General features: G+C 35.4%; 1 protein-coding gene across 1 annotated transcript in view; it reads right to left on the reverse strand.

The window, feature by feature from the left end:
- LOC135690603 (protein virilizer homolog) overlaps positions 1-24,251 on the reverse strand; it is a 41,468-nt gene that overhangs the window by 10,780 nt on the left and 6,437 nt on the right. The window contains exons 7-40 of the mRNA XM_065208201.2: positions 24,213-24,242; positions 23,693-23,833; positions 23,110-23,176; positions 22,868-22,905; positions 22,529-22,584; positions 21,789-21,837; positions 21,165-21,195; positions 20,478-20,635; positions 19,947-20,028; positions 19,516-19,583; positions 18,656-18,721; positions 18,272-18,360; positions 17,564-17,801; positions 16,643-16,740; positions 16,179-16,288; positions 15,477-15,544; positions 14,868-14,906; positions 14,194-14,271; positions 13,667-13,709; positions 12,940-13,020; positions 12,442-12,516; positions 11,598-11,675; positions 11,228-11,290; positions 10,551-10,656; positions 9,839-9,942; positions 9,131-9,459; positions 8,302-8,368; positions 7,809-7,876; positions 6,713-6,781; positions 5,849-5,957; positions 5,387-5,477; positions 4,938-5,042; positions 3,872-3,958; positions 2,645-2,750 (exon numbers count right to left, since the gene is read on the reverse strand). Of these exons, the coding sequence (XP_065064273.2) occupies positions 2,645-2,750; positions 3,872-3,958; positions 4,938-5,042; positions 5,387-5,477; positions 5,849-5,957; positions 6,713-6,781; positions 7,809-7,876; positions 8,302-8,368; positions 9,131-9,459; positions 9,839-9,942; positions 10,551-10,656; positions 11,228-11,290; positions 11,598-11,675; positions 12,442-12,516; positions 12,940-13,020; positions 13,667-13,709; positions 14,194-14,271; positions 14,868-14,906; positions 15,477-15,544; positions 16,179-16,288; positions 16,643-16,740; positions 17,564-17,801; positions 18,272-18,360; positions 18,656-18,721; positions 19,516-19,583; positions 19,947-20,028; positions 20,478-20,635; positions 21,165-21,195; positions 21,789-21,837; positions 22,529-22,584; positions 22,868-22,905; positions 23,110-23,176; positions 23,693-23,833; positions 24,213-24,242 (3,087 nt within the window). The remainder of the gene's footprint in view (positions 1-2,644; positions 2,751-3,871; positions 3,959-4,937; positions 5,043-5,386; positions 5,478-5,848; positions 5,958-6,712; positions 6,782-7,808; positions 7,877-8,301; positions 8,369-9,130; positions 9,460-9,838; positions 9,943-10,550; positions 10,657-11,227; positions 11,291-11,597; positions 11,676-12,441; positions 12,517-12,939; positions 13,021-13,666; positions 13,710-14,193; positions 14,272-14,867; positions 14,907-15,476; positions 15,545-16,178; positions 16,289-16,642; positions 16,741-17,563; positions 17,802-18,271; positions 18,361-18,655; positions 18,722-19,515; positions 19,584-19,946; positions 20,029-20,477; positions 20,636-21,164; positions 21,196-21,788; positions 21,838-22,528; positions 22,585-22,867; positions 22,906-23,109; positions 23,177-23,692; positions 23,834-24,212; positions 24,243-24,251) is intronic.

Below are 24,251 nucleotides of genomic sequence, written 5' to 3' on the forward strand. Positions count from 1 at the left end.
GGAAATTCAAAATGAAAAGCTGCTTAAACAACCAAACTAGGAAAATTCATTTATTACCCCAATAACTGTGGTGTTGTAATGACAGGACTACTAACTGCATAAATAAATATTGTCAAAAGAACGATTTGCAAAATCAAGGATTCCTAGAAGTTGACAGCACCAACTTAAATCTAAAACTAATACAGATTTAGTTATCAAAGCAAAAAATAACTTTGAACTGTTTCAGAATGTCGCAAATATTAACTTTTAACGATTTCGCTGATCGCCTTTTGTCTATAAAACCTGGTATATGCAGAATATTCTTTAAGTGCAAATTGAAGTGTTTATTAAAAAGTATGTTGAGATTAAACTTTTAAATATCTCGCAAGCGGGGTGTCTTTGCAGAAGGTAAATTATGTTATTTTTGACAATCTTAGTATAGTATCCACGACGAGAAAAGCTAATATCTGCGACATTCTTACCACAAAATGGATCTAAAATAAGTTTAATAAGCAATCTGACACTGATCCAATGGTCATGACGCACAACGGAACAAAGGACAGAATTCAACAAATAGGGATAATGACGAAAGTTATTGTTAGTTAAGCAGTTGAATAGTTTCTGTCTCATAATGTTGGTGGCCAAGCGTCTACTTTATTGCTATATCTTTATTTGAGCTCTTTAGCTAAGAAGTGTGAGATTTTAGTGTGTTCAGATTTAGAGTCAAATATTTGAAAAATCAACTATTTTACGACTGGTGATGGAGGAAGAGAACTCTTAACGTAGCTAAAAATGTACGAGAAAAAGTTTTCTTTGCATAAATACTTCGAGTTTCAAAACAAATCTGACAAAGGGAAACTTTTTCAAGAAAGCTTTGTTAATAGATCGCCTAAAATCTTCAGATAGAAGTGTTTATAGTTAAAATGACTTACTACATTAAGAGATCTTGTAAAAACTTTGACAACACGCAATCATGTCGTAAAAAACGTAAAAGGTTTGCAAAAAAACTTAAAAGAGTGGTTTAAAACAAAATGAAGAAGGCAAGGTACAATAAAATTGGAAAGAATATATCAAAGAATATAGAGATATGAAATTACATTGGCTTGAGAATGTATCACCAAAATACAGCATTGTTTTAGATATATTTGTATATTGATTTTATGCTGAAAAAAGGCTTTGTTTGTCAAATGGATTTAATTCCGATGTTGCTAAGCAAAATGCGGTAATTTAAAATCATTCCAAAACAAAAAATCACAAACAATTTCTAGATAACAAGCCTATTCCAGTAAACAGGCCCAAGGTTTGCATGAAAATTAGAAACTTGTGCTCCACGTAAAGATAATGTAATAACAATTAAAGGATTTCGTTTTCAAATACTTGTTATTCGTATTTTCAAATCACTAAGACAGTGAATGCCAAATTATGTAAACTGATTTTCAATTATTTGATTGCAAAGGCGATCAAATCACAAAAATGATCAGAAAAAAGAGATCAAGGGAGCCTCCGCGCAAAGTTCCTTTTCTTATGTTCCATCAAAAATATCACTTCTAGCAATAAAAAAACATCACGGTCGCGTGCAAAAGTTTAAGACCAGTTAAAAAATGAGGAAGAAACGCAATTATTTCAAAAACACTAAATATATTGAAATATTCATACTGCAATATCATATGATCATTATATATATACTTTAAAGATATCTTTGATACACATCTTACTTAAAAATTATAGCGAAGTGCATTAGAATGGTTTTTTAAACAAGAAATGTTATTTTGATGTTAACCTAGAATAATGGGAAGATGTGACACGTGGTCTTAAATTTCTGCACATGACTGTATTTATAGAAGAAAGTTTGCGCAAGCCCCAGTGCTTTTGATGCGAGCAAACTACTTAGGGAAAGTCGCTATATCTGGTCGCAGCGAGCCCACGAACGAAACCTTTGCAATTGGGCCTCATTCTAGCTTTCGGTTCCGGATGTCATTATATTACGGACGTCAAAGAAATGTGAAGAAAAAGATAAATTTCAATAAGGTGCATCCCTGGCCTTGCCAGACGTCCTCGACCTCTAGAAAAGGACAAAACTCAAAAAAGGACAGAAATCTTTCTTGTTTATAGGTGCTAAGGCTGAGTGTACGCAAGCTCTTCCCTGAACAGCTTTAAACAATGGGTTATTTGGCTGTAATTATGCTTTTGTCATTTGGTCTTTGTTATCGTAAATATTTATCTTAGATATCGTATATCGTAAATATTATACTTATTTTAGCTGACAAAAGGGTTTTTAATAGTTTGTATATTTAACAGTTGTATCTGACGATTGTTCTTTACCGGTCTGTTGAAAACACGCACTTGCGTGCAGAGTAGGACGGTTAAACCCCATCAAACGCAAATATTTAATAGGTGCATAAAATTTAAAACTATTTAAAATTTTCTATGGGCGCATTAAACTAGGATACCAAGGGGCGGTGGTGTGTGTCGGTGTCACGGCCTTTGGCGACCGGGCAGCTCAGTTGGTGAAACAAACAACGTATAAAGTCGCTGGTCGTTAAATTCGAGCCCTGCCCTGGTCGTTTCACTAATTCACATTTTCTCTCAGTATAACATGTTTTCCCTTCCCTATGCAAGCAAGGAATTTTATGTTATAAAAATGTCCAAAAACAAATGTACATACCAGAATTCCATGCATAAGAACTGGGTTGTCGCTTGATTTTCCTTCGGTAGAGAGTAGCTCAAGAATTTTTGGCATCAATTCTCCGAACTCACAATCCTGCTCCTCTCTAAAGAAAATTTTTTTGAGCAAGCTTTAAAGTAATGTTGCTGACAATTTAATGCACGTTTTTCAATTGGAGTGCAATTTAGTATGATGTGACAATACACAAAAAACTGCTCGCGATTATGTGTAGGTAATATATTTTGCAAAAAAAACACAGATAGGAATTTTTTTCAAGCAATTTATTTAGCAAGAGAAAATTATCTTTAACTGCAGTTAGATCATTATCAAAAGTAGTATAATGTAGCCTGCAGAGGGCCAGAAACACCTCATGGACCAGAATAATAGATAGTAAGAATTTCAAGACAGAGATTTGGGACAAAAATACTTGTCTGTTAATTGAGAGGTTCCCATTGTTGGGAGGTGTCCGTTGAAGGGGGGTGCCTGTTGGGAGGAGGTATCAGTTGGAGGGGGTTGTCTGTCGTAAGGAGGTGTCCATCGTAGGTATGTGTCTGTTGTGGGGAGGTATTCGTTTGAGATTAGTGTCCTTTATTCGATGGTCGTTGTAAAGGGTGTTCGATGTAGATCAGAGATCATGGGAATGTAGAGATGTACCAATTGTAGGGTGGTCGTTGCAAATAGGTGTATGTTGTAGGGAGATACCCGTTTAAGATTAGTGTCTCTCATCGGATGGTCGTTATAGAAAGGCGTCCGTTGGAGAGAAGGTCCTTATTGGATGGTCGTTGTAGAAAGGCGCCCGTTGGAGAGGTGCTCTTTGTAGGAAGGATTTCATGTTCGTTTTAGGGAACCAGAGAAAGGTGCCAGTTGTTGAGTGTTAATTGTAGACTGCTGTTTGTTTATCGTTCCTGAAGACTAATTCTAGAAGTAATTGAGGCATACTGGGGATGAAATAATTTTCCTGTAGACTAGATATACGCAAGGAAGGTTTGTGTCTGCTCTCGGGAGGTGTCTCTTGCCTGGAAGTCATTCTACAAAAATTTGTGGCGTACTTGAGGACAGAAATAATTGTCTTATGATTAAATGTCCATTTTTGGGAGGAGTCAATTATTTTGAGCTGTCAATTATTGGAAGATGTCCAGTAATAAAGGCTCGCTGTTTTAACAGGTTTGGTGACTGTAAGATAGCAACGCAGATGAAAAATAAATAACAAAATGCAGTTCCCCTTACCCTTGTCGTGTTAGTTGCAAGAATGCCAGTTTTCCACCAGGTTGCGAAACAGCAGATGATAGCAAGGAAACTACCCTCGCGGCACAACTGAAATTAATCCAAGAAATTCTTATATTATTTTTGATAGAATTGATGAAGAGTTATAAAAGGTTAAATACTTAAGAATAATAGAGTACTTTAACTGAAATAAAGCCAAGAAAGTTAAGAAAAGATGGTGGTCACTAAGAAAAGATCCTAGTTGTAATTAATATTATGGTTGATTTTTTTTAATTAATAATTATTAGGATTAACTTTCGCGCCACATTTTCATAAAATACTCTTTCATTATAAATTGATCTTGGATTGATCAAATGGTTGCATGAATCAATCAATTAGTTCGTAGCCTGCTAGGCTGTTGGTGCACCCATTGCCTGACGCTCGCTCGCCACTGTGCATGGTTTCATAGATTTCAAAAAAGGGCCTAAAAAGAAGTGTTTTGAAAAACTAATGATAAAAAAAAACATTCGATAACCCTTTATTAGCAATTATAGCTATAATTTATTTACCAATTTTAAATCAAAGAATAAATGATAAAATAAGACCATTGGCTATACCTATTATACATAAGTATAACATCATTTGATTGATAGAACCTTTCGAATCTATCAACAATCGAATTCGTGACAAAGTTTGTCAACAGCAAAAAAGGTTACCCGATGATATTTGCGTTAAGGCATCTCAACTACAAGCATCAGAATCATGCTTCTTCGTTTCACATGCACCACAACAATGCATTTAATGACCATTACATTAGGTCCCGAGCTCTCATATAGGCCTGCGTTGGACCTGTGAAGATTGGTTGCGATTTGACTTCAGTGGAAGCCGTCTTAATTAACTTAATCCTCACTAAATAATGTAATGGTTTATACTCTTAGCAAGACGAGAATTCTTCATATGAGCCCTTGCATGACATAATTGCATTTTCCTCTGGGTATAAAAAGCTGCAGTTCTTGTAGATATCTCAATGAATGATCTGTGACAATGAGGTAATGGCACTTAAGGGTGTCCGTTGGTACCACAAGCTTACCTGTTCTCAAATGGCTCGTCCTCTTTCCCTTCTGTTTTCTCTTCATCATCCTTTTGACCTCGAGATATTTTTCCAATTTCGTCTTCAAAAGCCTCACAGAGGAAGCTGATAAAACACAAAAATATGTTGTTGGAAACAAAGCTTTAAAGAGGCAACAGGGAGGATTGGGGTATGTGGAATAAAGGGTCGCTATGTCTGTCAACTCATCAAACTGTATATCTGTGCAATGTGAAGTGGGAAAGTTTTTTTACAAGCAAGCTAGACATACAACTTGAGGAATCTATAATTCACAAAATGATAGTCGACTTTTGTCTGAATGTTTAGACCGCACGTTGCAAATCATCCCACTTAAACTTTAAACGATGTTTCGTTTGCACCTGCTCAATCTTTAGGGGGGTCACCAACCAATGGTTTCAAAAAAAGACATAAATGCAGTGTAAGGTTCTTACCGTATTGTACTTAGCGCAGTAACGGCTCCAAGATCACACAACTGAAGACAAAGCTTTCGCAGCGAATGTTGCAAATACGTGCAGCAGGAACCTAGGGCAGAAACACTGCTTTCAAAATACGGTTGATATAAACTTCAAAGGAGCAAAGTACAAAACTAAAAACACCATTAACGTGCGAATGATTATTTAAACTGACTTTTCTTTCTAAACTATTGGAACATTAAAGGACCTTATCGGGACCCCATCAAAGGTCATGCTTTCGGTCAAAAGAAGGTGCTCTCGAAATCCAACACAAAGGGTCAAAAGAAGGACCTCCTTGTTGCTACGACTCCTTGAGAGCTACCAACTGAAAACGAGATTGCTATCACAAAGAGGCTGTGTGATCCTCCTTCACAGCAGATTTGTCGACAGCACAACCATGTAAAATGCAAGAGGTTTCATGTTGAAAAAGGAGCAACTCACCAACAAGTGATTTGAGCATAGACTGTATTTCATCTCCAAGCGCGCCAATATGAACCATCCACAAAATCCTGTGATTACTAAGGGCTTTGATGTCATCAGGGGTAAGGTCCTGAAAGAGCAAATAGCAAGGAAAATGTAAATAAAAATTAAAGAGTTGTCGAAAATGATGTTTTTAAATGTTGGTTTGACAAGAAAGTATTTTGCAATGCTACATTGGGCATTTAAGTCAATCACTAAATCCCAGGCAGCCAGCTTTGTGAGACTCCGAACGGAGTTATTTTGGGCGCCTTTCAAACGAGATCGAATCCAGATAGATTCATGCAACAAACAAAGGAGTCTTGTCTTGCCTTTACCAAAGGCCTAAAGAGTCTTATTCTAAATCTCTAAGGTATCTCGGCTAATCTAAGAAAGCAAACACTAGATGGATCTTTTCCTATGGGTTTGTTATTGATTTGTGAGAGGTGTGAGGTATATTTCAGTGGATAGGGTAGCTGACAACAAATCAAAGGGGTTGGGGTCCGAGTACCTGACAAACTTGCACCCAGCGCGAGGAGAGTCGACAGCTCTTTACAATTCCAGGCGTAGGAATCACGAGGTGTGGTCACTTCCGAAAAGAAAGACTAGGACACTGTTCGATAAGCAAAAGCTTATCAGTGTCCTAAAAACTTCCTTCGGATGCTAGGTAGCAAATACAAAATTACTGAGTTGACAACCTTAGGCCATGTTCCTCGTTAACCTGTATAACTATCACTTCAAGTAGTACCATCAATATAAACGGGGAAGTTATTCTCCAATGAGTGTTAAAAATTAGAACAGAATGCTAAGTGTTGAATACCACAGGTAAAAGAGACCTCAGTTGATTACCTGTATGGCATGAACGGGAAATGGAACCGGCAACAGCTCTGACAATAACACGACACCGCTGAGAAATGCCTGAAAAATCGAAAGGAGGAATATACGAAGCCATTAAAACAGGAGAAGGGAATCCTAAGCAAACGGGTCATACCTATTTCGTCATCGTAATGCGTGTTGTAGGTCGTTGTTAAGTAAATCTAATAACGTTTCACCAAATAAGTATCTGGTACTGCGGATTTCAACAGTAGAAAACGGTGACATAACAAACTATAGTATTTTTCGTACTATAGTGCTTCATAATGGAACATACCGTAATGCTTCAAATAAGCGCCCGGGCGCTTATTTAATTTTTGAGGCTCCATGGTGGGCGCTTATTTGAAGGAAGCGCTTAATCGAGGGGGGGGCGCTTATTTAAAAAAGTATATTTGTGTTGTTCATTAATCTTTCTTGTTGAAATGTCTCCAATTATTTTTTCGTTGAAATTCGAATAAGCGCCCGTTTCTGAATGTCGAAGGATGGGCGCTTATTCGAGGGATGGGCGCTTATTCAATAGCATCACCTTTAGGGTGAGCGCTTATTCGAGGGGGCTCTTTTTTGAGGGGGCACTTGTTCGAGGCAATAAGGTATATAAGGATAAAAGTTCTATGCCCGTTTTATTCTCATAAATACATGTTTGCGATTTCTTGTTGGTGAATGAATTGAATTTAATTCTGACTTTCCACAACTTATTAATAAATGGCCTCAGCCTTTTTTCACAGATCGAAAATCTAAAACAACACGCAAAGGATATGGACCGTCCATGGAAATCTTGCTATTCAATTTTCGATGGGAAGCATTTAGCGCAAACTATTAAAACTGACATAAGGATATGAGAAAACTCAGATTACAACTATCTTCTTTGATTACAACTATATAGTAATCAGATTATTTTTGTGGTTATATCAAGGATGGAAATATGCATATTAAGCTTTTGTCAGGATTAGGGGTTTAGTAAAAAATTAATACGTGCAAAGAGTTGGCACAAACCAAGCTGCTATAGGTAATGCTCAACTGTCACGAATAAAACAATACAAAATTAAGGAAATGTTGTAGAAAATGATTTTACCTGAGGCTTTGAGCACGTGTATTGTACAAGTTCTTTTAACATGAGGTACCAAGAACTTGCCTTCAAAACTGGGAATAAAAAGCAGCGAAATGAGAAATGGGTAAAATTATTTATTTCTATAACTTCATTATGAATCATGACGCTTTCCCGACAAAATTGCGAATGACTTTTAAGCAAATGACATTTTTAAAAACGAGTTATCAAGGGCAAAGCTAAAACCTCATGAATGAAAATCATTCGAGAAATTCGATCTTAAACATATAAACTAATCTTTGTTTATTTTGATGTTTCAATTCAAAGAGCTGGCTATTTGAAGTAGTTTCGTCTCTCGTGTGGCTATTTGCAAAAGTAAACAATGTTCCAGAACAAACATGGCACAAACATCAGGCTACATGAAGCTTAAGGTTGAAACATTGGATTTGCAAGTCTAGCATTCAACAAACGAATGCTCTATTGAAAACATGCAACGGTGCCTTGGAAAAGCGAAACGTACCATCTTGAGATTCAGGAGCAGTTGTGGAGGTAAATTTGAGCAGTATTGATACGATTTCTGACTGAACCTAAAAAGATGGAGGATGGAAGGTGCGTTATACATGGAACTCGAAGAGGTGCAATATATGAAAATGCTTCTGGAGATCGTCAAGAAGAAAAGCAGGGGGAAAAAATATAAAAGTATACATGAAAAATATAATGAAAACTGATAGAAATCTAAAATAATTTTAATTGTATCAGAAGCCAAGATATAAAAATCTTGTAGAATTATTAAATACGAAGGTAATATTGATCAAGGGCAGAAAACATAATATGGGCTTGAACAATGTCATAATTTCTTAGCACTAAACCCGTATGGAAATCGCAAATGAAACGTAATGCAGAAATTTGCAGATTTTCACTCAAGTGATGAATTTCAAAGGCAAATAGCCAAAAGATTAAAAATTCAAACTCAGGTATGATTGCAAATATAAAACGAAGTTCGTAAATGAAAAATGTCTTTACCGTGATGGCACAACTCTTACACTAACATTGTTTGATCAAAATTTAAGACTTCAAATTTAGGGCTAAAATTTAAGACTTCAAATTTAGGGCTAAATTTTACGGGACAAATTTAAGGTCAAAATATGAAAAACCTGTTTATATCACAATAGAAATGTAATTTCTGAAGCGATCAAAATATCTAGGGGCAATATGTGGAAAATTTAGGGCAAATTATGGACAAAAACGTTTATGGGTGAATTATTGGTTACAACGAAAAATCAAGGAGAATACTTTTATGAGTATAAATTGAGGGCGTTCTTGTACATAAAATAAAACCATAAACGTACTTGTGAGATGGTACTGACGAGCTGCCCAGTAACTGGTCTTGAGCACAAAATCGTGTGCAGGACAAACACACCATGCAAAAGCCTTGCATCTTTGAAAGGGACTTTTCCACTATCGATAAGCTCACGAAGCATTGCATGGATAAGTTGGAGCAATGGCACAGCTAGGCTGACAAGAACAAAGCAGTGGTGACTGGAAAACGCCTGGTTCTGTCTCCAGGGTGTGACAAGGCGCTCGCCGAGTTTGTTTAGCAGCTGCAAGAATGTATCGATGGCATTGGCAGAGAATAACTGGATGATTGCAAGGCTCCATTTTAGCTCCTTTTGCTCAGCTGGAAAATGAGGAAAACACAACTAGCTTAATAAGCCTTCCAGTGGAATCCAAAGGGGAAAAATATGCCTTTGGAATAAAACCAAAGTTCGAATAACGGGAAGTATATGTAAGGGTATTTTGTCTTCAATAAGACATACTACAAGAAATTGGGCCTTGGTTTGTTTAATGGTGGGTATGTTGTGATCGTAATTCCCAAAAGAACCGTTAATCACATGATCCTAAATAGGGGAGTCTGAGAAAATTCCTTTACTTAAAGGAAACAAAAAACAAACTTCCTTTAGGCGGTAAATAAGCTGCTTTCTATAAAACGATTTAAATTAATGCAAAACAGCAGGAAAACGAGGAGACAGGAAACACCTAGAAAAAACGTTTCTTACCTCCCTGCTCATGGCTTGGGGCGATGCAAATATACTTCAAAAGCCTCAATGCGGTGTGAATTCCTCTAGGACTGTTCGCGTTTGTTTTAAATGAATCCAGCTCCCTGAAAATTAAGTAGAAATGGTCAGTTAACATCTCTTTACAGTAAACTCACGTTATGGCTACGCCAAATAGAAGAATTTATACCAAATTCTGTCCCTTTGACATTCACAAAGGAATAAAAACCTTTTTCTTTTCATAGTAAAGGTGAAATCAAAAGGGAGAATTTCCTGTTTCTTCCTAAAAATCTCACGCCGCTTTTCACTCGCTCTACCAAAGTTCAATTTAGTTAAATCAATAATAAGAAAAACCAAAAAGGAGGTCCATGTAAACTGAGGGAAAACTGTCAGTCCCAAAGCAATGGGCGCAAAAAGCTTCATTTGAGAATGACTTATTTTCGCGAATAAATGGTGCTGCAATATGAAATAAAATCTGCAACAGCCTCTACATTTTTCGCTCATTTGTCTATGTCCTGTTTTCAGTGTATACAAAGGCCCTAAATGTGCGAATGAAAAATTTTTGTGCACTGAAAATTTACGTAATCACGTTAAGAAGAAAATAATTATTTGTGGGAGATCACGCACAGAAGAAAAAAAGACTGAAACAAAGAAACCACTAGTATAAATACAGTTACAGGGATCAATCTAAAATGGAGAGGAAAAAAAGGCTTACCCTTTGATGTATTCCACTAAGTTTGCAATTGCATTCAAATCGACTTTGATTATCCGATCAAATGGAGTGAGGTAGTGGCCAAGTTCAGTTAAGATTGTGTCAGCCTCTGTTATTGAAGAAAGACATGTGATGTAATGGCAAATGCTTCTTCGCTCGCATCATTGCTGATTGCATATTTTATGCAGAGCTTGTAGTTAGTGTAAATCATAAAAAAACTATCAAATATCAAGCATCTTGAACATAACTATCCTAAATGCATTTTGTATTACGCTTTTGGTGTATAGAACAGGACAGCACTAAGTTGCTTCTCCGATTTTCACGCTAAATGTGATCACCAGACAACCGCCTATAGGGCAAGCGTGTACAGTTCTGCCTATAGGGCACCAAGAACTTAATAACAGACCGGTAAACAGATATTTTCATGTATTTTGTAAAGGCAAGATTCAGTTTTTCACATCGAATAGAGGCTACCTACCTCGTTATCAAATGAAATAAAATGAAAAGTAGGAAGTAAAAGGAGAGATCTTTTACCATCTTGTAACAAGGTAGTTAGAAAATAATTACAATGGCTAACTCTAAGTCGATTAGCTAGAGCAAGAAAATCTCGAAAGTAATCGGTCTAAACATCTTCTAATATCATTAAATGATAGTCAATGATGAAAAATCAGTGAACTTACCCTTTTTAGGCACAGCAAGCAACTTACTTCCAAACTTTTCTAGCGATTTGATGTTCTCAGAGACTAAAAAATTAAGCATTCAGTTATATTAAATAGCAAAAAAAAAATTACAGAGAAAAATTACATTATACACAGGTTTCAGTACAGAAAGCCTTCAAGATTTTCCTCAACTTGTGCAAACAATTTCTGAATTATTGCACTAGGTTCTCAAAATAAAGTGTTTTTATAAACTTGTTTACATTAGAGACAGAATACAAAGTGTTGACCTTAGCTTAAAAAGTAGGCCAGACTTCTGCATATCGATAATTCTCGAAATATCGATCTGGAGATGCTAACTGAATGGCGAATATTTACCAAATAGCTGACTTACTTTGAATTGTAGAAAGCAGCAAAACGGACGCGTATTTACTGGAAACCGAGCGCCGGGTCTTCCCTTCATTTTCGCCTTCTGAAATAAAAGAAAGAACTTATCTTTGAATGAAAATTCGTCTTGCCTTCTGACAAGAGAATGAAATTTGTGTAAAAATGCGCCAATGTTTTAGGATTTCTGCTGCAACCGAACTGGAAAGTTCTGAAACATTTACAACTTAAAAAATGACCAAAACTGTCCCCCTTTTAGATTTATCTTGTCTCAACTATGTTCTGATAAACAATAGCGGGAAGATGAACAAAAGAAAGGATGAACGTGATATGTTTACCAGTTTTCAGATGTCTGAAATGATTGACAGCCAAACATGAACGGCTCACGGCCAAATTCGGAAAGACAAACAAAATATTGAGAAAAAAGATAAATTTGGTTAAACTGTGTGGTTCAAAAGTGTAATCTAACATAGCTATTTTGTAAACAACTTTCACTTGCTTTTTTAATGTACCTGTCATCTATGAATTGGTTCGTTACTTTGTCGAGGGAAACTGAAATTTTTAGAATCACTTAGGGCATTCTTTTAGCAAAAATAGGAGTTAAATTCAATTTAGGTAAAAAATTCATCTAAGTTTTGCTTTTTCGTCCAAATCAATTTCAACGGCCTAGGGTTTTCAAAAATGCCTTTATGGTGAAGTATTCTAAATAACCGTCAATTTACAAAGCGGTATTCAATCCATAACTTCCCTCCCAATTAACAATGTTGGTCAACTGCAAAATGATACATAAGGTGAACTATTTTACAAAGAACAGGAGAAAAGGGAAGAATTTAGGACCAAATATAAAACTTTACCTGTATGTTCTACAAATGGCATCAAACAGCGCAGATTGTCTCGCTGGGACAAAACTGACGTCACAGCAACTTTACCTGAGGAGGTAACAAAGCATGCTTATAATGGCACTATAAATGCAAAACAATAACCTGTGAATTCTTATCTGTTGCTAAGCAATTATGTTAAGCAATTTTCAAAAGTACGGGGTGGCTTTATACTAAGAATCTCGATGCTTTTTACAACATTGAAAAACATAAAATTGAGAACATGTATTTCTCAAAGACAGTCTAGCTTAAACATTTCCCGTCCTGTCCTAGTCTAAATTATTTTGATAAAATTAAGTCTTTGTGAAAGCTCAATTAAGAATATACAAACTGATTTATACCCGGTTTCCAAAAAGATAGAAATGTTTAGTTCGAAGATCCCACGAGAGAATGAATGCAATATAGTATCCCACAGGGACCTACCTAGCAGTCAATACCAGAGCAAACCTTAAAGGAAAAATACCGCTATCATACCTATGGGAGTGAATGTCATTGAATACAATGTGTGAAGAGTTGACAAATTGTCGGCATCATCCATTTCATTGGGAGATATACCTGAACGTGAATAAAAATAAATTAGGAGAATTTAACTAGAATTTGCTGAAACAAAATGCCTTGTTTTGCCACTGCTGGAGACAACCAAATCGCGATAAAATGGATAATAAAAAATGACAGTTAAAGGCTAATGTGTGTAGCAATATTTGAAATTTATAGCTTGCTAACTTACAGGCCTAAAAATATACACTCCCTTATCAAAAGTATTACACACCTTGTTCAAAATGGCGACCTTTTTGTCAACTTTTTGCCAATACAAAACATTTGAATGCATGAATTGGGTGAAATTAGCATATTTTATAGCAAATTTCGGCGGGAAAAGTTTGCAAAATTATGCTGACGCCATAGAAAACTTAGTTAGAAGTGTATGAATTACGCAAAAACATTTTTGTTTGTAGAAATGTAGACCATGCCTAAGTGAGCAAAATTGTCAAATGAGGGCGAATCGCTATAAAATTTTTAATTTTTAAAAGTGTATACCACAAACTTGCTTGAATGACTTTAAAGTGAAAAATGCACATTTCCTCATGTTTGTACGAGGGAGTTACTCAGAGTGAAAGTAAATATACTGGCAAATTTTTTAATAATTTTGGACCCTAACCCTAACCCTAACAGAAAAAGAAGCGTATTTTTTCCGGATACAAACCTGTTTTTTCAGCACTGATCAGTTGGTCAATGCCTTGCAGACTCTAGAACAAAAATGCAATTTTAAGACTTTTTCTCGATAATAACGATTTTCAGAAAACGTTTTGCCTAAATGACAATTCCATTACAAATGGTGCTGGAAATATACTGGCAAGAAGTAGATGAATACGAGAAGAACAGAAACCTAGAAAAAATAGACTTCAAATCAACCAATATTCTAGAAACACCTATTTGATTTTCTTGATTCTTTGAAAATTATATTTTGTAACAGTATGCAGTTGTTTAAAAATTAAATCTCTAAAAAACAAACTTGTAAGGACAGAAAGAGATTGTTTTATCACCGTCTTCTATTAAAATCCCTACCTTTTGCAACCTTTACCTTTGTAACCTTTTAGATTAAAAACACCTTTACCTTTTTGTATGAACTTAGAAATTCTCTAGCTTTTTTAGCTATTCTGAAATTTCTAAAAATAGTAGACGTAATAATCGTGTTTCATGAAATTCATACAATCTTAAAAGGAGGCACACCTGCAAGTGGTAAATTAGAAGCAACCCAAGGTGATGGGCAACGCAGTTCTCAGCTGCACTTGAATCGTTTTTCAGTTCCTACAAAAACAACATTCATGATGAAATTCAAATCTCTTGACTTGCCTCAAACAAATTCACAACAGCTAAATCTTTTTCTATTTCGATCCACAGCTGGGTATACTATATACAACTATATAGATTTCGATCCACAACTGGGTATACTATATTCCATCCTGTTCTTTCAGGCCCTTTTTCTGACGTTTTATACACTGAGGAGTATCAGACGAAAATTTTTTGGTAGGTATTATGTTGTGAAATGTTGGTATTATAGTAGGCTTTTTCAAAGTCATATCTTTTTTCATACAAACTCTTTTCTCCAATCTGTTGAGCTTTTATCTCCAGACATTGAAATCTGTTTCTAAGGTTTAATAAGGTGTACGTTTAATAAAGCAAAATGACGGAAAAATCTGGGTTTCAAGTTGCTTATCGCAAGAAACACATTTCTGCGGAGATTTTTCAGCGACGAAGAAAGACAAGTTAGCTAGTATGTGCATTTCTTGCAAATATTTTCCTTGTAGAATTAGGAATAAAGGCAATACAGAGATAAGACTGAAAATATATTCAAAATGAAAAAGACAATGTATATTTCAATAAACCAAAAATCGGATACAAACCTTCAAAGATGGAGCTTCACTATAATGGCTTTCGGCTTCCTGATAAACGAGAAAATCAAAAATTGAAGGAAACGGACGAAAAAATTTAATCTATATATTAAAATTCGAAGGACAGGATTTGGTCCGCCAGTCAGACAACTAAATCCCACTTTTTCACTTTACTTAATAAACAGGGCGTTTATGATGAAACTGAAACCAAACACCAGGGACAGGTCTTTGGTAGTCATCGAAGGTGCCACCCTAAGAACTGAAAGAGTCTTTGGGTATGAAAAATAGAAATGGGTCTGGAAAGTTGTTCGTCTCTAAAAAAGGCAATTTAAATTAAGAAATTTAGGATGAAAGTAGATAGCATTAGGTGAAACCATATGTAAAATTTCAACCTATCTATCTACCCTAGGTATACAAAATCTTCCAAAGAAACATGGCCCGTGTGTTTTGATAACTGCACTAGGCAATCACAGCATCAAGAGAGGTGGATCTTTGTGAAATAACAAGAAAGAAAAATTTTCCAAAAAATTCAAACTATCTCAGCCTTTGTGCTATCGAGAACTGTATGCAGAAGATAAATAAACAGAAATATTGAAATATGTGGAATAAGTTGATACATACTGAAGACTGAGTAAGGATTCTGATCATGCCATTCATGGTGTTTGGCTCCGAGGCCAGGAAAACCAAGCCTTTGAGAAGGAAACGAAATTAGAAAAACGAAATTTGAACAGCACAAACTACGACTGTCCGTTTTATAAAAACCTCGGGAGGGGGGGGGGGTAAATTTCTATCTAAACTATATGACTTAGAGTTTTTCTAAATTATTAGAAACCATAGGGTGCTTTTAAAAAGCCAGAACATTGGGAAAAGCGAAAACACAGGGAACAGATGCTTAAAGTAGGACAATGATCGGGAGACTTCTATAAAGACAGTACAAAAATTCGATGTCGGTAATGATAAGAAAAGGGGCCTTTGGAAAGGGCCATTCGAATAAAAGAAGGTATTCTGTCTCTCAGATATACAATAAATAATAAGAAAATATCTGTTGGGAATTATTTGCACATGCTTATATTCGAATCGATAAACGAGAGGTGCTTGTTGCCGGAAGTCAACTACATAAGTTAAGGACGCATGAGTTAAGGATGCCTGGAACTATAGAGTGGTTTAGCGATAGATCGTGCAAAATAAAGCTTTGACTAGCATTAAGAAATAAATTATAACTTAACACATCGGAAACGAATAAGCAATTTTCATGAACAATTTTAAAAATTTACAGCTAATCAAGGAAGACTAAAAACTACAGCCATCTGCAGGTGAAATTACCTTTTTCATCATCAAGCAAGCTGAAAAGGAGATCTCTGATTTTCGAGAAAATCGCTGGTTCACAAAACACAGGAGAAGAAATCAGTATAAGTAGAGCTTCCAGGAATCGCCTAAAAGAGAAGTATATTCTCTAATTACTCAATTATTATTCTTTGCAGAAGCTGCTTACAAGAACAATCAAAAGACAATTTGAAGTTAAAAACATAAACAAAAAATGCCAGAATACGTCACAAAAATACTTTTGTAAACTGTTGACCCTTGTAATTAGGGTAGAGGATTGCAAAAATGAAAATATCTTGACAAAGGAGAAGCAATAATTACTAAAAATATCATTCTTGGTGAATTACCCTCTTCAGTTAACAATACTTCTGCTATCTCAAAAAACAATTATGTCACAAAAATAGAAGGAACTTGTTAAATATAGATCGTTGACATATGCAGTTACTGAGGAGGAGAAAACTCACCTCTTGCGCAAAAGTGAGAAAACGGTCGGACGGCAGTCGTTTTGAGGAATGTCAACAACTTTTGCAGACGTTGGAAAATTCTTCAGCGCAGGCTGAGACTGAATCGAGAAAAAAAAATCAACTGGACTAAGACATCAAATAATAATAGCGATCATTATTAATTATATAGCAAAAAGCAGTGCTTTAACAGCTCTCAAAGAAGTAGGTCTCGTTTCGAGAATAAGACTGCATAGTTAAGTTCTTGTGTGTCACTAAACATCGATTCAGCTATTCTTATTAAGAAAGGAAATGATAAAAATGAAACGTAAGAAAATAAAACTACGCTTATTTGCCGAAACTAGATAATTGCTGGCTGATTGATATTTTGAATAAAATGAACTAACATGAATTAAGGCAATCGACAGATACTAAAGTGGGTTAAGCCACCTGTCAATCAAAATCAACCAATGAACAAGCTTGAAATTATGACGCTCAATTCACTTGCTGTAAATGATTCGTTTGATGTGGTTCTGTGTTTTTGTTGTTTTTGTTTGTTTTTGTTGCCATTTTGTTGCCAAATTTGCTGTTGCGTATCCTACCGTTTCTAGATGCCCGCATTACAGGACACTTTGGTTTAAATTTAGGGCTTAGATTCATGCGATTAATCAGTGATTAGTCGATCAGTGATAAGTTGCAAATTGATGCGTTCTTTATCGTGCTACAAAATACTCAAACTACTCAAACGTCAAATGTGGCCAAAACTCTTGACGCCTAATGACAATTCTGTGTGCTTTAAGTTGCCACAAAAAATGGGGACATATCGAACTCTTCCCTCTCCCTATTCAAGTGTTGGTACCGTATGACAGCTCACCTCGATATTGATAAAGGGGGACGGGGGTCATGTTAAATAAGAAATCTGCATTTTGAAATCTACACACTCACAATAAGTTCTTGGGCATTGCTCAGCACACTTTGAATATCGTCCAAAGCTGACATCACTATCTCCAAGTCGTCATTTGAAAAAAATAATTCAGGGATGAGAAAATCGTTGTTATCTGACGCCATGTTCTTCTCCTTCTCGTCCCCATTCTCTTTCTTTATTTCAGCATCATCTTCTTCCTTCTTCAAATCTACTTTTTTCTGCTCCTCCGCTGCTTCTGACTTCATGCTATTGCACAAGCTTCAAAAGACAAATGGCCAGCTATATAAGAGCGTGAACAGTGACAAGTTATTCAGTAAGAGGTTATAGTAAAAAGGCTGCAGACTTTAATCCCTACAATACAAATAATGACGACTAAATGAAATTTCAGTAGAGTTAACTACATGAGGGGCGTTTCTCCTTCAATTAATTCTCTTAGAGTCGTTATACTTTAATATTTGTGCTGGTTTCTTTTGATTTTCTTCCTCGTGTTTTTCTCATAATTACTAAGATAAGGCGTGGGGTTTTATAGAATTTCTATTCCCTTGTTTGAACTAGGGGTATTTGAGGATTCGGCCTTTGCTTGGCATCCTTATTTGCGAGGGGCTGACTTTGCGAGGGTCTTACTTGGCGACAGTCGGCGTCACCGTCGGCAAATGAACATAAGTTTATCATAGAAGGCGCAAAAGAACCAATTTATTACAAAATGATACAAAGAATTGAAATCATACCGATCTGCAAGGCTTTGAAGACTGGCAAGTGACTCGTAGAAGTGGGCCTTTCGAAGCAGCCGCTTGATTGCAGTGATAACTCGAACAGCCTGTCAAAATAGAAAAATTTCCAGGTACAACCTACTTGCAATACTCTATATTTTCAGGAATCGTTCTCTGGAAGATTTCCCCTTACAATACAACAACTTACAATGTTTTTTAAAGAGATATTACGCTTCCAGGACCTGAGCATTACTTGTCATTAAGGTAACACCCTTTCAACTCACGTTAAAAAGCCGGTAACACTGCAAAACGTACAGGAAGGATTGCATAAAAGAAGTAACAATCTTGCGAGAAAACAGGATAAATTCGATTGCAAACTCTTTTGAAAACAATCAAACTTACTGGTTCAGTCAAGAGGTACTGGACAATCTCTTCGTACGGACTTCCTTTTCTATCACCTTTTGCTTCCTAAAAAGACCAAATTAAAAACAAATATTAAATTGGCGAAAACAAACAAATATTTTATGATGTTCTTGTTACATTTTAAAATTTTCAGCTGAAAATTATTCATAAATAAAGAAGCAGTAAAGCAGATTACTGAAGCAGGTAGTAATGATCTGACGTCGTTAACTTTGAACAGAAAGTATTCGATATTCTAAATTTTTCTCAAAGAGTCGACAATCCTTGCCAAAATTGTAGGAGCATCAACACAAAATCTTCACAATTTTTTAAAAAGTTATTATCGATATTAGTGTATAGAACAGGTTGATATTATCGATATTAGTGACAATCTACTCAGAACTTGTTGTATAAAAACTTTTAATGGAGGAATCAACATTTTATGGGGGAAGGGGAGAGAATTGGTGGCAGCGTTGATATCTTGGGGACGTACTTAAATCTAGGGGTTGTCACCGTTTAAACGTAAATATTGTTGTGTTACGGATATTTTCGGTAATTTTTCCAGGTCTTTCCGTGCAATGTTGCATTTACAGCAAAGGCGTAAAATGATAGTGTGCCAGGGATTGAAAGCCAAATTACAGAACAAGTATATTGAACTGCTCTTTTCTGAATACAGCTCTTGCTATACAGTCTATTTAAAGTCATCTTCAACTATTTGAATGAAAAATTTATAGTCATTTAAAGTCGTCTGATTTCGATTAAAGCGGCAAGGGCTTGATTTCTTGAGTCCCCCCTGACGAAACCCAGCATCTGAAAATAAAGTGAAAGAAAATCAGTAGAATCAGGCAACAAGATCAATCTACCTCTTTCTTGATATTCCAGCCAAGGAAGTGTTCGATTCCTGCCGTCATGTCAGTGGTGCTGTCCAAAGCTAGAAAACAAATGTGGTTTCATCTATTGATCATCAAAATTTATATAAATTCTTTCATAACATAAACGCTCTGTTCTTTTCGATGGTGGTAAATATGGTAATATAAGTGAATACAAATTGGAGGTTTAGGCTCTGAAACTTCACAGGTACATTTTTGACGAACCAAATGGATCAATAAACAAAAAACAAACAAAGTACTAAAACAAATTGTTACTCTCTTTAATCGCATATTAAAGTGTAAATGGGTTTCGAATGAAAAAAACTCCACTAGCTGGCGCACAATACAAACTCATTACCATTAAACATTGGCAGTATTTCTGTATTATACTTGCTAATTCAAATGAAGCATGAAACTGAAGTTACCTTGGACAACAAGCAGCCTGATAGAAGAAGCCATGTTCTCGGTTTTCAGCAAGGCTACCAGTTGCCGTTGAATTCCAGCCTCCTTTATAAAACAATAACAGTCATTACGTAACTTCATTAGGCCAGACATGTAAGACATTGATGAGGTCTCATTTCAAGATTATTCAAGGAGAGGTCATTTATGCAAAAAATTTATTGAAGGGCAATTTACTTTCCAAGCGCAAAATAAACGTTGGAGAAATGCTAGCTAATTTGTTGTACACTTAAAATATCATATACAGTTTATGTCTTATACTCATCGAGCGATCTTTTAATCCATTAAAAGTTTCAGGAGCAGTAACTTGCTTTCTATGTTTTTCCTTATCCTTTGACTTTTAGGTGCTATTCACCTGAACTTTAGAGTGAATTGGCATTTATTAGAAAAGAAAAAGACAAGTTCTGCTCTGGTATGCAAAAAAATCTTCCTTGCTCGTTATGATTACATTTTGATAGAAGAAACACAAAAAACAATTAAATATCTTTGTTGTTTACCATCATCTTTGTTGAAATGTCTTCATTGCATCTGCAAAGATGGCTGGCTAGCTTGACTCCCGCTTTTAATTGTCTGATGTTCACCCCGACAGGCAACTTCATTGCTTCATTGACATCCAAAAAGAGGCTTGACCATCTGACGAGGACGTCAAGGGCATCTGAGGGCAAACCAAGAGAGGATAATCAAATAATTTTAAAATCATTAGCAAACCACCTTTTCAAACATGCAAGCTTGTAAATGATAATCGGATTTGGAAAAAATCGTTGAACAAAGAATAAATACACACAAACAAATAGAAAACACAAATACACACAAACAAACAAAGAACAAACAAATAGAAACAAATATTTTTACAGGATAAAAACTTAAACAGTTAGAATTATTGTTATTGTTGTGTGGCCTAGATTATCAGATTGAGAAGCAGCAACTTATGCCTAAAAAGCCTGTAATTTACAACAAAAAACAAGATATATAAATATCATATGCATTACTACTTTAACTAACGAAAAAAATTTGCAAAAAAGCAAGATTCCGAGCCAAGACAGAAAGTTTTGTCGCTGTATACTTCACCGTTTGAAGGTCAGTTTGCATCTCCAAATCTCCATGTCAAAGGCCCGACTTGGCATATGGTTTTATATACATAATATTATAATGCTGTATAAGTTTCAGCAAAAATTTAGACTCACCTTTATGGGTTCCTTTGCATGTCAAGTATGCCTAAGATAAAAGAAGATTAATATTTATGGAAATATTTTTTCTGCGTAGCAAAAATGGCTACTACAGATGCTATATAGTTGACACTTTGTTGAAAAGCTTGAAAAATCACAAACAGATAAAAACGGGCAACCGATTTTTTCTTAGATTCAATATATTATGTCATAGCGTAGCTATATGCGATAAACTTTTATGAATTAAATTGGAAAGAGTAGTTCTGGAATTGATAATATTACAATCTAGATACTACGAAGAATGGTCATCCTCTGTGTAAATCTGCTCTATGCAGTCAATTTATCTACACATTTTACATTTTCTTTCGTCCTTAAACTTGATAAACAAACATTTTATTGATTGAATCTCGTTAAAGGGTCTTTCCAGTATCTAGGCTTCGATAATCTATGATATTAATTCAATTCTGAGAGAAAGCGCTAGAGGCACGAACAATATACAGTAGCTCAGCAAGATATATGTCATTCATAACAATAACATGAATACAAAGAAACGTAATTTAGATACAGAGGTCGTATGAATTCACATCTGGTTTTACGTCAGCACCAAATCAAAAGAGTTTTCAAAGCGTCTGATGCACTTACCAATCCTTGGGGTAAGAGAGGGGGTATATCCTCTATTGCAGAAACCAGTCTAAAAATGGAGTTGATCAAAATCATTAAAAATATCACCATAATTATTTGACAAATAATTTACTATTAATGATGAATTAATGATGAGCCATGGTATACTGATTAGGATATATTCTGTATTGCAAGAGTTATTTAGGAAATAAAATGATCAATATATTGTGGACATTAAGTTTTACTAACAATGACAACAAAGATGACAATTTCTTCACTAGCTGGCCGGACTATAAAAATTTCTATCTTGTATGTAATGAAATATGTCGAAAATCCGAGTATACGTTTCGTGAACATCTTACTGAATGAGTAGCATTGTGTGGAGGGGATAATATGAACAACATTGTATATTTGTAAACTGCACTTAGAACAGAGCGTTGTTTTTCTATGTTATATGTTTCGTTTCAAAAATATTACTGCTTCCAGCCACCCCCCCCCCCCCAACCCAGATTAATGTTGATAGTTCGGTCAAATATCACACAATTCACACGAAAGATGTGCTCTCTTATCTCTCTAATAACAAAAAACCAATGTTCCCAGGGGAGGATGGGGTGAGGCGGGGGCTGAATTCCCTCTTAAAACTGATGATAGCGTTCCAAGACATTTAGCAGCGATCGTAGAATATTCGGATATCCCAAGAAACTAGCTTGGATTACTAAATATGGTTATAATTAAGTGTCAAAACGTAAGACGGTACTCACTTGGCGTTGACTGGAGACCCTTTCAAGTCATTAACCATGGCAAGTAGCTGCTTTGCCTGAAAAAAAAACAAACAAACTGTGAAAACGAAGCAGCAACATGAAATGTCTTCGTAAATGCAAATGTCAAAATTGAATGAAACACTGATACACCTAAAGCAACATACTGAGAACTGCATGATAGGCCTTTTTGAACTGAAATTCGATATAACTCAATTAAACCTTCTTCATGTAACGTAATCTAAAATACTATCTAAATTGTATTATATGTAACCTTGTATAATGAAATTAAAAACGCTGTAAATTAACAAACAAAAAATTCATTATATGGTATAAATTCACCTCAGAGGCCCCTGTGACTTCCTCCTTCCCAGTTGCTCCTGAAACAGTAAGAAGAAAAGCCTTAATAATACCAAATTTAATGTATCCTAAATGTTAAACTAAGTATGGTATAACGTTCATTCTTAAAATAAAGAAAAACATTTAGGAAAATAGAGCAATAAATTCAACGAAAACTTTGCTTCAGCCGACTGAACACCAGGTTTTGCTCATGCACAAAACAGAAAAAGGATTCTAATCCATACCTTCAAGTTCTTTTTCAACAGTTTTATGTGCAGTGTCAAACTCTGAGAGGCCAGGAACTTCAAACGACTAAAAATTGAAAAACATAGAACAATACAAAAAGAAATTAAATAAAAATTATTAGAACTATGTACAGTGAATTAAGAAATATCTAAGTTTATAAATAAATGGATATTCGAGTTGTTTGCCATCTTCAAATTCTGAGGTGAAAAATGTTCTATAACTCCAGGATGTTAACTTAAATTTCCATGATTTTTTATAAGGCAATATCTAAATTAAAATGGAGAGTTCGAATGACTTCACAGTAAATTATTTTCTGGGACGAAATGAAAAATACGAAGGCAACTTCCAGATAGGTTTTAATCTTCTAAATCAAAATATGTGAAGTTTCGGAACGGACTCAAACAATAGTGAGAAAGAAATTTGTTTAGTTTGAATAGATCTAAATTTCCACCTAAGTTCTCTCGAGTCCGGAAAACAAAGGTTGGATGATCATGAACAAACGGGGTGGGTGGAAAATTTCCCAAATAATAATAAACAGAGAGACTTTTATTTCGGACTCGAGAGTATATTTCGAGTATTTACCTCAAGAGTTGACAGATCACATTGATACGGGTTGAAACTAACAGAGACCGACATCCACGTGTCTTCAGTTCCGTAAAATTCAAGCTCTTGAAAACTGGACAGGTCAGTTGGGTCTTCAAAGTCAAAGTCATCAAAATTGTCCTACATCAAAACGAGAGAGAAAATTTACTTAAGACAAAAATAAAAGACTTAAAAAGCATATCAGCAAGAGAACGTGGTGGCAAAAATTTCATTTGCAGATACTGGAAGTCTTTTTTAAACACCTGCAATATTTCACTTATTTATGAAAATAAAACATGAATTTAGTAACAATAGACAATTCGAGGCATCGCTTATAGTCAACAAAGTAAATTAAATCTACTTTCCGTTAAAAACACCCAAAATTAGCAAAAGCAAGCAAACTAAAAATTAGTAGATTAAAGCCATCATTAAAAAGCGAAAAACGCATCGAGCATTTTAGAGTCGTGCAGAGTTGCGAAAAAGGAGCACAGATGCGATGAAAAACGTATCCATGTCTCACCTCATCACTTTCAATGTCTTCGTATCCAATCTAAAAAAA

Source organism: Rhopilema esculentum, chromosome 4 (genome assembly GCF_057945365.1).
Source record: "Rhopilema esculentum isolate cy_ngs chromosome 4, ASM5794536v1, whole genome shotgun sequence".
In the NCBI taxonomy this organism is placed as follows: Eukaryota; Metazoa; Cnidaria; class Scyphozoa; order Rhizostomeae; family Rhizostomatidae; genus Rhopilema; species Rhopilema esculentum.